Below are 14720 nucleotides of genomic sequence, written 5' to 3' on the forward strand. Positions count from 1 at the left end.
CTTTTTAAAAGAGAAAAATAGATAAAACATTCCTTTTAATCAGAGAGTTGCAATTCAGTTAGAGTAACTCATGTCCTGTGGAAAGTCATCAGCCTTGACTAATGCAAGACTGCAAGGGCAGACAATTGTACTGAGGAAACACCTAGGTGATACCTACAGTCTTTAAAACATCTCACTGACACTGTCTCAGACAGCTGCTTGCCCTACTACTTTCTAGATATGCCCCTGCTCAAGTGTGGCAGGAATATCCCTCCTTGTGCAAATAAAAAGCTAATCAAATGCTTGCTAAACATCCAATGTCACACTATGCAATTTTCAAATCATCAAGCATTTACTCATAACAAAGTCAGTTATTCTTGTATCCATTGTACTGTTACCTGACGCAGATTCCTGGTTACTTTCACATCATGCCAGGCATTGTCATTAAATTTCCCATTCACAGGTTCCACCAGCGCTTCAAAGGCCCCCGAGCCCAAATTAATGACCAAGGAGACAGCTCCATTTTTCAGTGCAAGATTGACATAATCAGCCGATTTTCCTGTGTGAAGCATCAGTCCGTTCCTCTGAAGTGTTTTAAATGACAGAGTTATTTCATCACTGCTACTCTGTATGGGATTCTGAGATAAATCATAGCAGAAGTATTCTGATCCCTTGAATGTCGCAATATATTCTTCTTTTCCTGACAAACAAAAGGAAAGAAACAAACAAATAAATCACTGGCACGTAATTAAAAGGAACTTGCATGAATTATTTTCATAGCTAATTCAACAGTATTACTGTAAGCACTGTATCAAAAAGTAATTAATTTAAAACTTAAAATCCATGAAGAAAAAAGGTAACTGTAAGATTTACTGTGAACATATTTTAAACTATTTTCTTACAGAATTTTCATGGGTATGATTAAACTCAGAAAATATACTGCATCAGCAATTGTGTTAATGTTATTTAAGCAATCTGATCTAGAACACATCTAAGTACACAACATTTAAGTGAATGTGCAAACCAAAGCATTATTCCAGTCAAACCCCAGGTCTTTTCACTACGAACTTTCACGAAAATCATGGCATCTCAAAAAGAATCAGTAACCTAGATATCTCAAGGGGCTTTGGCCTAAGGTCTTGAATAGACCAAAACTACAAACCACTTATTTAAGCATCTACTTCATTCAAACCTACACACAGCACCATGCTGGAGAGCAAGTTAACATGCATCGGTAAACAAATAGTTTTTTTCCAGTATGTACTTTTACTAGCCAATATGTGCCATACAGGTTATTTTCTTAGGTTATCCTGAAAGTAACTAAGAAACTTAAACAGCAAAAGCTAAGCCTTCAGCCTCATCAGAAAAGCAAGTATAACATATATGGAGATTACTTTTCCCCTTAAGTTCTACTTCTGTTGTTCCATGTCATCTGCTTACGACCCCCTGCAGTAGACTATACATTAACATTGATGGTAGATATTTGCAATGTTTCTCTTTAGATAGTAGAGCATAGTAAGTTCAGATAGTACTGCAAAGTAACTTCAGATAGGACTCCAGACAGCGATTGCATTTTGGCTTAACTTTGCTTTGTAATAAGAATATTAAAAATTATTGGTCTCTATTTATTTTGAAGTGCTCTCTCACAGATTTGATGCAGAATTCCTTGGATTTTATTTTTTTTGTGGCAGCAGCCAAATCATACTAGACTATTATATAAAAAAAACCACAAAGCAACTTTTATCTAATATGTTCTGTATACAGCCCAAAGCAGGCTTCAGCAGTATCTTGCCCCCAATGAAACAAAGTAGAGTTTGTTACAGGAAATCCACAGCTAGATTTCACAGCCTAAGCCTATTTTGTAAATAAACACTTTAAAAAAAAAAAAAATCACCTCTACTGAGCACCCTTAAGGATGCTTTTCGCTGCTATCTGTTGATAACACCTCTCACAAAACAAACAAAACCAATCAAGAATCCCCTGTCTCCAGTTTCAGATTAAGCAATGTTACTCTATTACAAGCAGCAGTTGATTACGCTCAGCACACAAACTGCTTCCATTGTGTATTGGCCATTCACCATACACAATAAATATGCAGTATGATGATACCTAGCTCCTAATGTGCTACATCCTAACCAGACTTCTGTAGGGCTGTAATATCTAGATAGCTGGTACCTCCATGGACAAACCCCATCACTGGGTAGCAACTCATAAATAGGTAGTCAGGCTTATGAGTACAAGTGGTTGTATGGTAAGAAAAGCTCCAACATAACTGGTGTCTCACCTTCCCAGTTTCAGGTGAACAAGAGTCATGAGATTTTTTTTTTTTTTTTAACATGAAATTGCATTCCGGACAAAAATTACATTCTTAGAGGTGTTCTGACTAATGCTTACTATGGAGAGAAAAGCAGTTAAAAGTAAGTCTGGTATTTTATCACCAGACCACTTTGATCCAGCATGAATTTTTGACACTTAGGATAAATTTTACCCTTTGTTGAACTTGATTGAGATATGAGCTAGATTCCACGTGCATGACTGCGGACAAAAATTAACCTACTTAATCTCTCCAAAAGTCCTTATTTTTTACCTTTGACATTACCAATAGAAAGCAAGAAATCCTGCTTATAACCCTTCCTAGTCTACCAGGAACAGCAGGTCAAGAGACACTGCAGCTTGCACTAAGGACACACTGGAATTGCTGTACCCATTCTCCAGCTCTTAAACCTTCCAAATCAGTCCTGCATGCAGAACAATACTACACTGATAGCAATGTGTCCTGGACCCTGACATGTTTCGGTAGAGGAGAAAAACCTTGGCTCATTCTGCATAAGGAATTTACAAACAATGCATTTTCTGGGGTTTCAATGCACTAAGCAGCAGACTGCATGAATACCATGCATCTCATTTAATGAATATTTAATAAAAGCATAAAATGCTCAAGAGCAAATTTATTTGGTATGGATGCTTACTGCAAAGGCATACTAAAGCAGCATGAATAACTGCAATAGACAGATGATAAAACTTAAATGCAGCAACTTGGCATGTGTAGTTTTGTCCCGTGTATTTAATGACTGTAACAGAAAAAGCTGAAGGACATAAATGAATCAACGTGCAAAATATTTACGTATAAGTATTATGCACTGTAAACTACTTTTGTAAAGCCAGATCATTCACATGCATGAAAATGCATGGGAGTGTAAATGCATGCCAGGCACATAGTTTTTTAAATCATTCCTAAAGAAGGACCTGAAGAAGCTAGCAGGACTATTCATTCAAGCAAAATTATAACCTCGGGCTGTAAATAGAGCCACAATTTACATAGACTTGAAAAAAGCCTTTAGGGTTGTGTTGGGTTGACCTTGGCCAGCTGCCAGACGCCCTCCCAGTCGCTCTCTCACTCCCCCTCCTCAACAAGACAGGGGAAGAAAAGAAGATGAAAAAGCTCATGGGTCAAGATACAGACACGAAAGTCTCTTATCAATTACCATCATGGGCAAAACAGAGTCAACTTGGAGAAACCTTATTTATTGCAATTAAAAATAGTTTTGGATGGTGGGAAACCAAGTTTAAAACACCTTACTGCCCCCATCTTTTCCCCAGGCTCAACTTCATCCTTGTCATTCTTTCATTTCCAACTCCTCTACCTCTCCCCACCCTGCCCTGAGCAGCACAGGGGGATGGCAGCTGCGGTCAATCCATAACAGCTCTTCGCTGCTGCTCCTTCCTCTCCACGCTTTTCCCCTGCTCCAGCAAGGGTCCTTCCCATGGCCGCAGTCCTTCAGGATGAGCCTGACTCCTGTGTGGGCTCTCCACAGGCCACAGATTCTTCAGGAAATCTCCACCCCCTCTAGTGTGAGGTCCCCCATGGGCTGCAGTGTGGATACCTGCTCCACCATGGTCTTCTCTCCATAGGCTGCAGGGGAATCTCTGCTCTGGCACCTGCAGCACCTCCTCCTCCTCCTCCTTCTCTCATCTTGGTGTTCACAGGGCTTTCTCACACTTTTTCCCCCCTCACTCCTCACTGCCGTGCAGTGTTTTACCCTTTCTTACACATGCTTTCCCAGAGGGGTCCCACTCGTGGCTGAGGGGCTCAGCAGTGCCCTGCAGTGGGTCTCTGGAGCTAGCCGTGTCCAGCACCTGGCAGCCCCAGTCTCTCCTCACGGAAGCCGCCCCTGCAGCCCCTGCTCCACCTCTCCCTGCTCCCAACACCTCACCACAGACACACAATATAAAGGCTAACATTTCTGTGTCTACCACTCCATAACTATAAGTATTCAAGGCTAAGACCTTTTGACTTAATTGCATTTTTCTTAAGGGAGAAAAATAAACGGCTAAATCAGCAACCCTACACCTCTTCGTTGGAGAGAAAAAAGAAAAACCAACACAAAACTAACCGACAAATAAAAAAACCAGCTCGAGTTGTCATTGGAAAGATGAAGTCAGCATCACTGTGTCTGGAAAATAACTATTTCATGTGGATGCCATTGGATGGCCCTTTGGGAAAAACAATAATGGCAAACCCTGAACTCTTCTTCTGCAGCATCTTCTTTAACCGACGCTATGCATGCTGCAGCATTCACTTTTAATTTTTGAACTCTTTCCCATTCCTTTTAGCTTCAATAACAAGGTCTGTGACACTCAGAAATGTCACCAAAAAACTGTCATTAACTGGTATGTTTAATAATCTTCCTACCTAAACAAAGTGTTAGATATGCTGTAGTTCTTCCCTCCACATTACTGTGCCATCACTCTGGCACGTGAGCTGATCAAACTCAACGCGCATTTGAAGCTTCCCCCAATTCACAGCAGGGAGAGACCCCATTTGGGGCATTTCTGGAAAGAATTCATGAAGCTGGGGTTTACTTTAATCACTAAATTCAGCAATAAAACTGTACAGGAAGTTTGAATCTGAAGTTTCAGGAGTTGCGTGATTATTTAAGTTATGCTGAAGCATTCAATTTTTAATCAAACTACTTAATTTGCATCAAACTAGCATTCATTTGTTTAAAAATTGACTTTAAACTGAAAAGGAAAAAAAGAAAAGCCAAAACTGAGTATACCATTTTACTTCAGAAAAATACTTTGATTTAAAAACCTGAACACTGTGGAAAAAAACTTTAATTTTCTACCTTTCCTGCCAAACTAACTTTTTGGCTCAGCTGCCAGACTGAAAATGTCCATTATTTGCTTTTTTGCATTGTAGGTTTGAGTTTCACCTATTAAGTCTTCAGAATTAAGTGCAATACTGCGATACAGACCCTGATTGCAATGGCACTGCATTGCAAACCAGTACCAGGACTCCATTAAGGTAGGATACTAACGCATTGAAGTGCTGACATTTGTCAGGTAGGTCACATCCATACTTCAGATAACTGGGAGAAGTTCTGATCCAGTATGCCCATGGGTTGCAGACTCAGGAGATGAACCCTCCCCTCTGTGGGATTCAAGACAATGTCACCTTCCAAACTTCCAGTTGTGCAACCCTGACTGAATGGCATCATTCCTGATGTGGACTGGCTCCATTTCATCCGTTTCCTTTGCCATTTAAGGTTTTAGTAATTACGGCTGCTGGAAAGCCAGCTCACAGAGGAGCACAAGGACAGGCAGGAGCTCAGATGTCATGGCTTGTGATTCCAGCCATCTCAAAATCTCATTTTTTAAGAGAAATCAGACTTTACCAGTAACTCCTCCAGACAAGCTCCAGCTGTAGGTTCAGCAGCAATTCTCTTTTTCTCAGTAGTTACTATGTTTTCAGTAAAACTCACTGAGATTTCTGATGTAAATGGCTTTTTGGAAGCTAAGGTTGAAAACACCAGAATGATTCAACACCGTTTTGATATATTAGGAAATTCACTTCTGGTATCAATAGTTAAAAGAACTTTGATTTTTATTCTGATGAGTTTCACTGCTAGGAAAAACAAAAAAATGTCTGAGAGGACTTGATGAGCAGCTAATGAGACAGTCTGCATACTCAACTAGATAGTCATCTCATTTTCCAGCAGGTGCTGCCTGCTAAGAACTACAATACTTTTCCACAAGCATCTGACAACTGAAAATACATTTCTTGGCATTATAGAAGAATGAACCCCGAAAACTACTGCTTTCAAACAATTGAAGGGAGATTAAGTATATAGTATCTTTTCACAGGAAGTATCTCAAAATACCTAAGTATTTCCTTATAATTTGAAGAGATATTCACAGCATGAGAATTCAAGTAATATTTACGATGACAATATTCTAGTTTGGCCAAACTGCACATAATACAGAAATTATTTGAAGGGAGGGGAGGTAGCGATAAACTATCTCCACATTTCTCCAGTCTTTGGAGTAGTGCTTTCCCCACGAAAAATTAAAACTCGCTCTCATGATCACTTGGATGCAACCTCAGACACCTTTACCTTCAATATGGCACTGACATTTGGAAAGTGATTAGACACTGCAACTGCAATGCTGCCTTGCCATACCTGGCTATGAAATGGGAAGATAGAAGATAAAACAGCCACAGCTCTGCCGCTGTATGGCTCCAGTGTAGGCTAGTAAAGATTCAGAAAAACCAAGAATAGGGAATGAGATTACAAAGCTTTATTGTGTTTTGTCACTGAAAAACAGAGACATTTCTAGCAGACATACAGCAGGAGCTACATACAAGTCAAAATGTTTTGTCGATTAGACACAGGACAGAAAAGCCATAAAGCAATATTGGTGACCATTCCTGTATCAACTCTAATGTCAAGCAGATGTACTACTTTACTCTTGATATGAAAGTGTATATTTAGAATGGACAGATTGAAAAAAAATTATATAAAACATTGATACGTTTTATATAAAAAAGCAGTTATAACCTATCACTACATTTTATACCACAACTTTTGTTGATCTTAAAAGTGAATTAAGAATAGGCTTTATTAATAACCAGTTGTGTATACTGCTGGTTGTTTGTTTATTTTTTCAAATTATCACTTAATGACACTTAGAGAAACCATTAAAAATGCATGGCAGTCATTATAGCCAGTATGAAGTGTTGCACTTCATTTAATGACTAAAATGTAATTACCTGCATAGAAAAGCACAAGATAATATGAACACCAATAACTGTATTTAACACGTTTTTATTCTGAATTTTGAGTAAATTATTGTATATTACTGCAGTTACAATCCTGAATAATGGGATATGCATAAATACAGAAAGGTGTGATCTATTTGTGTCACAGAAAGGATTCAGACAAGAAGCATGTTTTATTAAAGCACCCACTAGTGCAGAAAGGATATATTTCCTATTTTCTTACTTAGAATTTGTGCTGTTCCCCACTCAACTCAACAACAGTTTTAATATTCCCTTCCTCGGTAGCTCATTTAAGTCCTCAGGGTGTGATCAAATGTCCAGAAGAAATACTTCCACAGGCCTTAACAGATTTTACAATCCTGCACAAGCACTACGTTAAGCTTTTACCTAGCCTCCTCCCTGGCAGTATCACAAAATAGGTCTGTCTGATTCCATAATGATTTTACCATGTGCCCATGCCTGACTGAAATCAAATGCATATGACTGGATGCTCTGGTCTTATTAGGTAGTAACAATAATGGGACCATAGACTGGAGAAATAAAATTGTCCAGGGAGAGTAAGTCAAAGCTATTTATTGATAACTGCAATGTTTCTTTACAGAAGAAGAAACAAAAAGTCTTAAAATAAGTTTATTAACTAAATTCCAAGGACCCATTTCATGTGACAAACCAATCTATTATTATACAAACAAAATGTAGTAGAGTGCGTTCTATTTATCTGTCTACCTACCAAAAGAATTATTTTCAAAGAGCAAATAAGCTGATACCAGCGATACTCTATTTCTAAGGGCCAGGTTCCTTCTACACAATCTTCAAAACATTAAATATGGACTGAATAAATAAATTATGCCAAACCAGAGTCTAGTATGTTCCCAAATGTACTGTTTTGTGCTCCATTTTATGGCAATTTAAAATTCAAACATTTATCCATTACGCTATCTTCTTATTTATAAAGCCTTTCAGAAAGTAATGCAGCCAGGGAAAACTACACCAAAACAGCATGTAGACAAAACCATTAACAAGAATGACTGATACAATAAAACAAGACAGCCTGAACTGCTACTTCTGTTGTAAACATCAAGAATTGGAAACTTTGCAGTTTCTAATGGCTTGCCATTACATACAAGGGGAATTCTCTCTGCGTAAGGTATGTACCATTGAACCTAGAATGATCTCAGGATGCATCATGCACAATGCTCCCTTTTAGAAGGCCAGCCTATATCCTTCCATTAATAGATCACTCACTGGATCTTTCGATGAAAAACTATAAAGATTATAAAGTATTTCTCCAAATTTTATACCTGAATTTGACCTTAATTTATTTCTCAATTACATAAAACAGGCTTACTGGATTGCATACTTAAACAAATCATGCAGGCACTCAAAGAAGAAAACAAATTATTACTGTCTGCTTAACAAATATAAGACTTAAGTATGAAACCAACAAAAAAGATGGAATTATGATAAAACCTAAGAAATTATTAATTCAAATGGAGTACAGGTGGTCTACTTTATCAGTTAGGGTTGAATTAATTTTTAAAAGTACTGTTGTACTCTAACTCTCACTGCTCTCTGCTGCTTGCAGAGGAGGCAGCCCCGAAGGGCAAAGGAGTCCAGGAAGGCTGGACATTCTTCTAGAAGGAAATATTAAAGGCGCAGGAGCAGGCTGTCCCTATGGGCCGAAAGATGAGCTGGCAGGGAAGAAGACCGGCCTGGCTGAACAGAGAGCTTTGGCTGGAACTCAGGAAAAAAAAGGGGAGTTTATGACCTTTGGAAAAAGGGGCAGGCAACTCAGGAGGACTACAAAGATGTCGTGAGGCTATGCAGGGAGAAAATTAGAAGGGCCAAAGCCCAACTAGAAATTAATCTGGTTATTGCCATAAAAGACAATAAAAAAATGTTTCTATAAATACATTAGCAACAAAAGGAGGGCTAAGGAGAATCTCCATCCTTTATTGGATCCGGGGGAAAACATAGTGACAAAGGATGAGGAAAAGGCTGGGGTACTTAATGCCTTCTTTGCCTCGGTCTTTAATAGTAAGACCAGTTGTTCTCCAGGTACCCAGCCCCCTGAGCTGGAACACAGGGATGGGAAACAGAATGAAGCCCCCATAATCCAAGGGGAAATGGTTAGCGACCTGCTACACCACTTAGACACACACAAGTCTATGGGGCCAGATAGGATCCACCCAAGGGTACTGAGGGAGTGGTGGAGGAGCTTGCCAAGCCACTCTCCATCATTTACCAGCAGTCCTGGTTAACAGGGAAGGTCCCAGTTGACTGGAGGTTAGCAAACGTGATGTCCATCTCAAGAAGGGCTGGAAGGAGCCAGGGAAGGTTATGGAGCAGATCATCTTGAGTGCCATCACACAGCACGTACAGGACAACCAGGCGATCAGGCCCAGTCAGCATGGGTTATGAAAGGCAGGTCCCGCTTGACTAACCTGATCTCCTCCTATGACCAGGTGACTCCTTTAGTGGACAAGGGAAAGGCTGTAGATGTGGTCCACCTGGACTTTAGTCAAGCCTTTGACACCGTTTCCCACAGCATTCTCCTGGAGAAACTGGTTGCTAATGGCTTGGACAGGTGTACTCTTTGCTGGGTAAAAAACTGGCTGGATGGCCAGGGCCAAAGAGTTGTGGTGAATGGAGGTTAAATCCAGTTGGTGGCCGTTCACAACTGGAGTTCCCCAGGGCTCAGTAGTGGGGCCGCTTTTGTTTAATATCTTCATTAATGATCTGGATGTGGGGATCAAATGCTCCCTCAGTAAGTTTGCAGAGGACACCAAGCTGGGCGGGAGTGTTGATCTGCTCGAGGGTAGGAAGGCTCTGCAGAGGGACCTGGACAGGCTGGATCGATGGGCCGAGGCCAACTGTAAGAGATTCAACAAGGCCAAGTGCCGGTCCTGTGCTTGGGTCACAACAACGCCATGCAACACTACAGGTTTGGGGAAGAGTGGCTGGAAAGCTGCCTGGCAGAAAGGACCTGCGGGTGTTAGTCAACAATTTGCTGAATACGAGCCAGCAGTGTGCCCAGGTGGCCAAGGCGGCCAACAGCATCCTGGCTTGTATGAGAAATAGCATTGTCAGCAGGACTAGGAAAGTGATTCTCCCTTTGTACTTGGCACTGGTGAAGCTGCACCTCGAATACTGTGTTCAGTTTTGGGCCCCTCACTACAAGAAGGACATTGAGGTGCTGGAGCGCATCCAAAGAAGAGCAATGAAGCTGGTGAAGGGCCTGGAGCACAAGCCTTATGAGGAGCGGCTGAGGGAACTGGGGTTGTTTAGTCTGGAGAAAAGGAGGCTGAGGGGAGACCTTATCGCTCTCTACAACTACCTGAAAGGAGGTTGTAGCGAGGTGGGTGTCGGTCTCTTCTGCCAAGTAACAAGTGACAGGAAGAGAGGAAATGGCCTCAAGTTGCGCCACGGGAGGTTTAGATTGGATATTAGGAAAAATTTCTTCACTGAAAGGCTTAGCAAGCATTGGAACAGGCTGCCCAGGGAAGTGGTGGAGTCACCATCCCTGGAGGTATTTAAAAGACATGTAGATGTGGCACTTCGGGACATGTTTTAGTGTTGGACTTGGCAGTGGTAGGTTAACGGTTGGACTTGATGATCTTAAAGGTCTTTTCCAACCTAAATGATTCTATGATTCTATTCTAAAGCAAACAGCTACACTGCGAATGAGAACTTTTAGTCTGAAAAGAGCTGCTATTGTTACAGAAAGATGAAGGTGCAGTATCACAAAAACAGCAGTTACCAGCTCCAGAAAGCATTCTAAAATAAATTCCAGTTTTAGTGGTCACATTACACTACCTTCTTCCTTCTTTATTAGGAAATCAAGTCCATTATGAGACAATCATGGCTAGGCTAACATGAGAACAAAACACTTAAGACCATGAGCAACTTATTCTGAAGGAGTCAGGAATAATTTCTCAAGGGTTTCTTATTATTATTTTAAATGATCCTTTTGCAGAAAAATGCTGTACGAATGTCTATTCATTCTAAAGATCCAGGGAGCCGGTGAACCATCTCAAGACCTTCTCAGAAGCAAATGCTGCACTAAAAAGATGACAAGGGAAGTAAGACTTTGGTTAGTTGTTCTACCCAAGTAATTTGGACTACCATAGTCTTTGTTTATAAAGTCCACTCTCAGTACATGGTTTATCTCAAAAAGACACTACACCTGAAATCCTGGGCACCAAAGTCCATACTACTTCTATCCAACATACAAGTAAAACCAGCATACATTCAAGTAAACTGAAGTGCAAAGTAAAATTCCACCTGACAACAAGAATTTAACTGCGTAAGTGATACAAAGTCATGTATAATATCACGTTGCAGTAGCAGAGGAGAAACTTGAAAAAGCTTTTCTAGTTCCTGCTTTATTTTACACACAATCATTACATTAGTTGCCAATTACAAGAAGCATGAACTTGTGCAATGTAAGCCTCTGATCCCTCCCCACCATCTCAGATTAGAATAAAATGATGATAGTTGCCACTCATGATAAATGACTTACAGGGAACACTAGGTAAGTGATAAATTACTCCATCTTGCTCAACAGCAATTTTAATTCATTTCTAAAATGGCTAGACCATGCAATTTCCTCACTAATTTTCAGTTCCTTTTATTTAATCACATAGAGTATGCACTTCAAAAGCAAATTTGCAACTGGGGAAGGAGAGTAAAGTGAGCAGGAGTTTTTAGGAATGATGCCATCTTAGTGTACATTAAATACTAGACTGCTAGAAGGTGAAAATCAGTGGATCTTTTTCCTACAAACAGTCATATAATTAAAAAGTAGATTAGAAAGTCCTGCAGTTTATATCATAGTGACAATGTCTTTCATATAATTACTCAAAACCCCGAAGTTTGACATCATAATTTTAAAAGCATTCTTATTAAATTAAGAATAAACTGCAAAATGCCAAATACACATAACACTTCTACATCCACAGAAAAAGAAACTAGTTTTACTCAACATTACTGCTGCCTTAGAACTCAATGAGGAATTTTGGTCAGCTGCTGGGAGAGCAGGCTGGCATTACACCGACAAATAAATACAGGCTTCAGTTACTCCGCCGAGGTAAAAACTGTGCTGAACAACTTACAAAAGGCCTTTTCCGGGCCTCAAGGCTCCCACTGACTTTGCAGCTAAACTACAAAATACAGATTTTCAATTTTCAAAGGATCAGAAGCACAGACACTTTTGACACCAGATTGCTTACAGAAAGCAGAGTTGGTAGAAAAACTGACATTACGATAGTAAAAATAATGGTATGAATTTTTCTCTCTGTAACTATAAAACTTCTGCAAATGCAAGTTTTAAAATTAATCTAGTTTGAGTGATGACACAGGAAAGGTAAAGTTCTTTCTCCCCATCCCGGGCTGATTCTCTTCTGCCTGCATCTTACAGCGGAGAGCTGCACAAAAACCAAATGCAGTTGTTCTTGCAGAAATTGAAAGCAGGCTGTGTCCCAGATAAAAAAAATAAGAATCCACTTTCTAGTCTGCTCCTTGGACAAAGCAATACCACCTTACTCCTTGCTGAGGGTTTTCCAGAACACTTGCATTCATTTTTCATTATCGTAAGTAAAAATGTAGATTAGGAGAGGAAGAAATACTTAAGATTGCTTTGACTTTGTATTATATTTAACATACATTTCAAATGAGAGAATAAGGAAGAAAATAGTCCCAAACTAACACATTACATGAATTTATCATAATATGTAGAGACAGTTAACTAGTTAAATGATCTGATAAAGAACATTTCCAATGCTAATAACAAACTTCCACAACATCAGCTGAACATCTCTTTTATGGCACCACACAGCACTATGGGATTAGTGCAGCATGTCCTGGGGTTTGGATGCAATAAAAACCAACAAGCAATTTTCTGGTCCTAATTAACTTCTGTTAAAAGAAGCCCTGTGTAACAATAGATTTTCTAGAGATGCAGGGGGAAGGCCACTGCAATGGTATTATGTGCATAATGAGCCATTTTTTAAAACCAGTTTTGCACTAGTGTCAGAGAGGTATTACAGGAGTATGTAGCATTTGTCTCAGTAATAAGAACCACAGCAATTATCTGAAAAAGGGAAACCAAACCAAACACCTTCTAGAGGGTATTATACACAAATGTCACATTTTTTCAATTTATGCCTAAGATTGCATCATTGAAGGATACATCTACTATGTCTACATATATACACTGGGAAAAAGTCTGTTGGATCTCTGTGTTAGTCTTCAAAACTTGTTTGGAAGAAGCTATTTACAACTTCTAGTCTTCCTATAAACATGGGAAATTAAATATGAAAACAATTTTTTATCACATTTTCCAGCCCACTGAGGATACTATCATCTAATAAAGAAAGTTTCTCTCACATTTCAAACAAACAGCTTTTTAAGTTACTGAGTGTATGAGGAATATATTCTATGAAAGAATCCTACAGCAACAAACGAGATCTGAAAAGGTGAAGTCTTAACTGAAGGAATCTACTATTTAAAATAATGAGCAGAGAGATGTGCTTATGGCCATTGCTACCTGCTAGAAATTTTTGATCTAAACAAGCAATTCCTGGTATCCCATTACAATGCTTTCTCTTTAAAGAAAGTTAAAAGAACTATTATGTTAGCTAAAAACGCTAAAAGAACTTTTTTTACAGATTAAGTTCTGGTTATATAACAACCTCAAAACTTTACAAAGACAGACAGATCATTAGCCAAAAATACTATTTGGGCTTAGTCATCTTAATTCAGTGTCACATGGCTAATAATTCAGCCAAAACTGTATTTTTAAAAATAAGGCCTTCTATCAGAAGCAGCAACAGGAGCAATACGCCACCTTCTGCTGTATTTGGTATTTATTTTGGTACCTCATTCAGAGTTCCCTTCAGCCACCAGTAACTAGATCAAAAATGTCCAAATGAGCTACAGGATTAGAAAGCTCTTTCATTTCTCTTTCCAAATATGCTGACTTCACCTGTAAATACTTTATGAATTTTTATATATCCTGTCCAATGAATCATCAAAAATGGACCCCAAAATATCCCTGTATGCTCCTTCTCTTAACTTTTAGGCTATATAAGACAACTATTTACACTAAAGCAATGAGATCTTTGTTAACTGTCTGTAGTAGCGTCTTTGAAATCTGCAATGTTTTTGCAAATTAAAAAAGCTCATCATTCTGAATTAGCAATTGAAAATGGATTTAGATTGGACACGAAATCTTGGTATAAATTCTGGTTTGTGAAAGAACACACTGTTTTGTTTTCCCCTTTTTCATTATTAAAAATGAAAGTAAAAGTTATAAATAATCTGTAAGATTTTAAGAAACAGTTTTTTCTTCCAAAGGAGGACAAAGGTAGAAGAGTTTCTCATTTAAGGAGCAAAAGAATATTGCTATTTCAAATTGGCTTGTTTTTAACAATTGGTATTGAATTCTAATATTAATAAACTTAAATAAAAATTCAGATTGCCTTCCTCCAAATGTTAAATTGACTAATGATCACTACACTGAGTAATGGAAATTTTTTTAAATTTCCCTTTATGAATGTAATAGGCAGACAAAACTAAGGACAACACACAAATATTTAAGTGATGAGCACAGCACAGAACCTTCTTGATTTGGGGTAAGAACAGACAACATTCTTCTCTGGGAAGAATAATCAACTAT

The 14720-nt window shown here is 38.9% G+C and overlaps 1 protein-coding gene across 6 annotated transcripts in view; it reads right to left on the reverse strand.

Annotated features, from left to right (window-relative positions):
• Positions 1 to 14720, reverse strand: part of NRXN1 (neurexin 1) — a 728802-nt gene that overhangs the window by 470164 nt on the left and 243918 nt on the right. For all 6 annotated transcript variants that reach the window (XM_075147347.1, XM_075147346.1, XM_075147345.1 and 3 more), the window contains one exon: positions 378 to 679. In XM_075147347.1, the coding sequence (XP_075003448.1) occupies positions 378 to 679 (302 nt within the window). The remainder of the gene's footprint in view (positions 1 to 377; positions 680 to 14720) is intronic.

The sequence above is a fragment of the Calonectris borealis genome, chromosome 3, assembly GCF_964195595.1.
Source record: "Calonectris borealis chromosome 3, bCalBor7.hap1.2, whole genome shotgun sequence".
Lineage (NCBI taxonomy): Eukaryota > Metazoa > Chordata > Aves > Procellariiformes > Procellariidae > Calonectris > Calonectris borealis.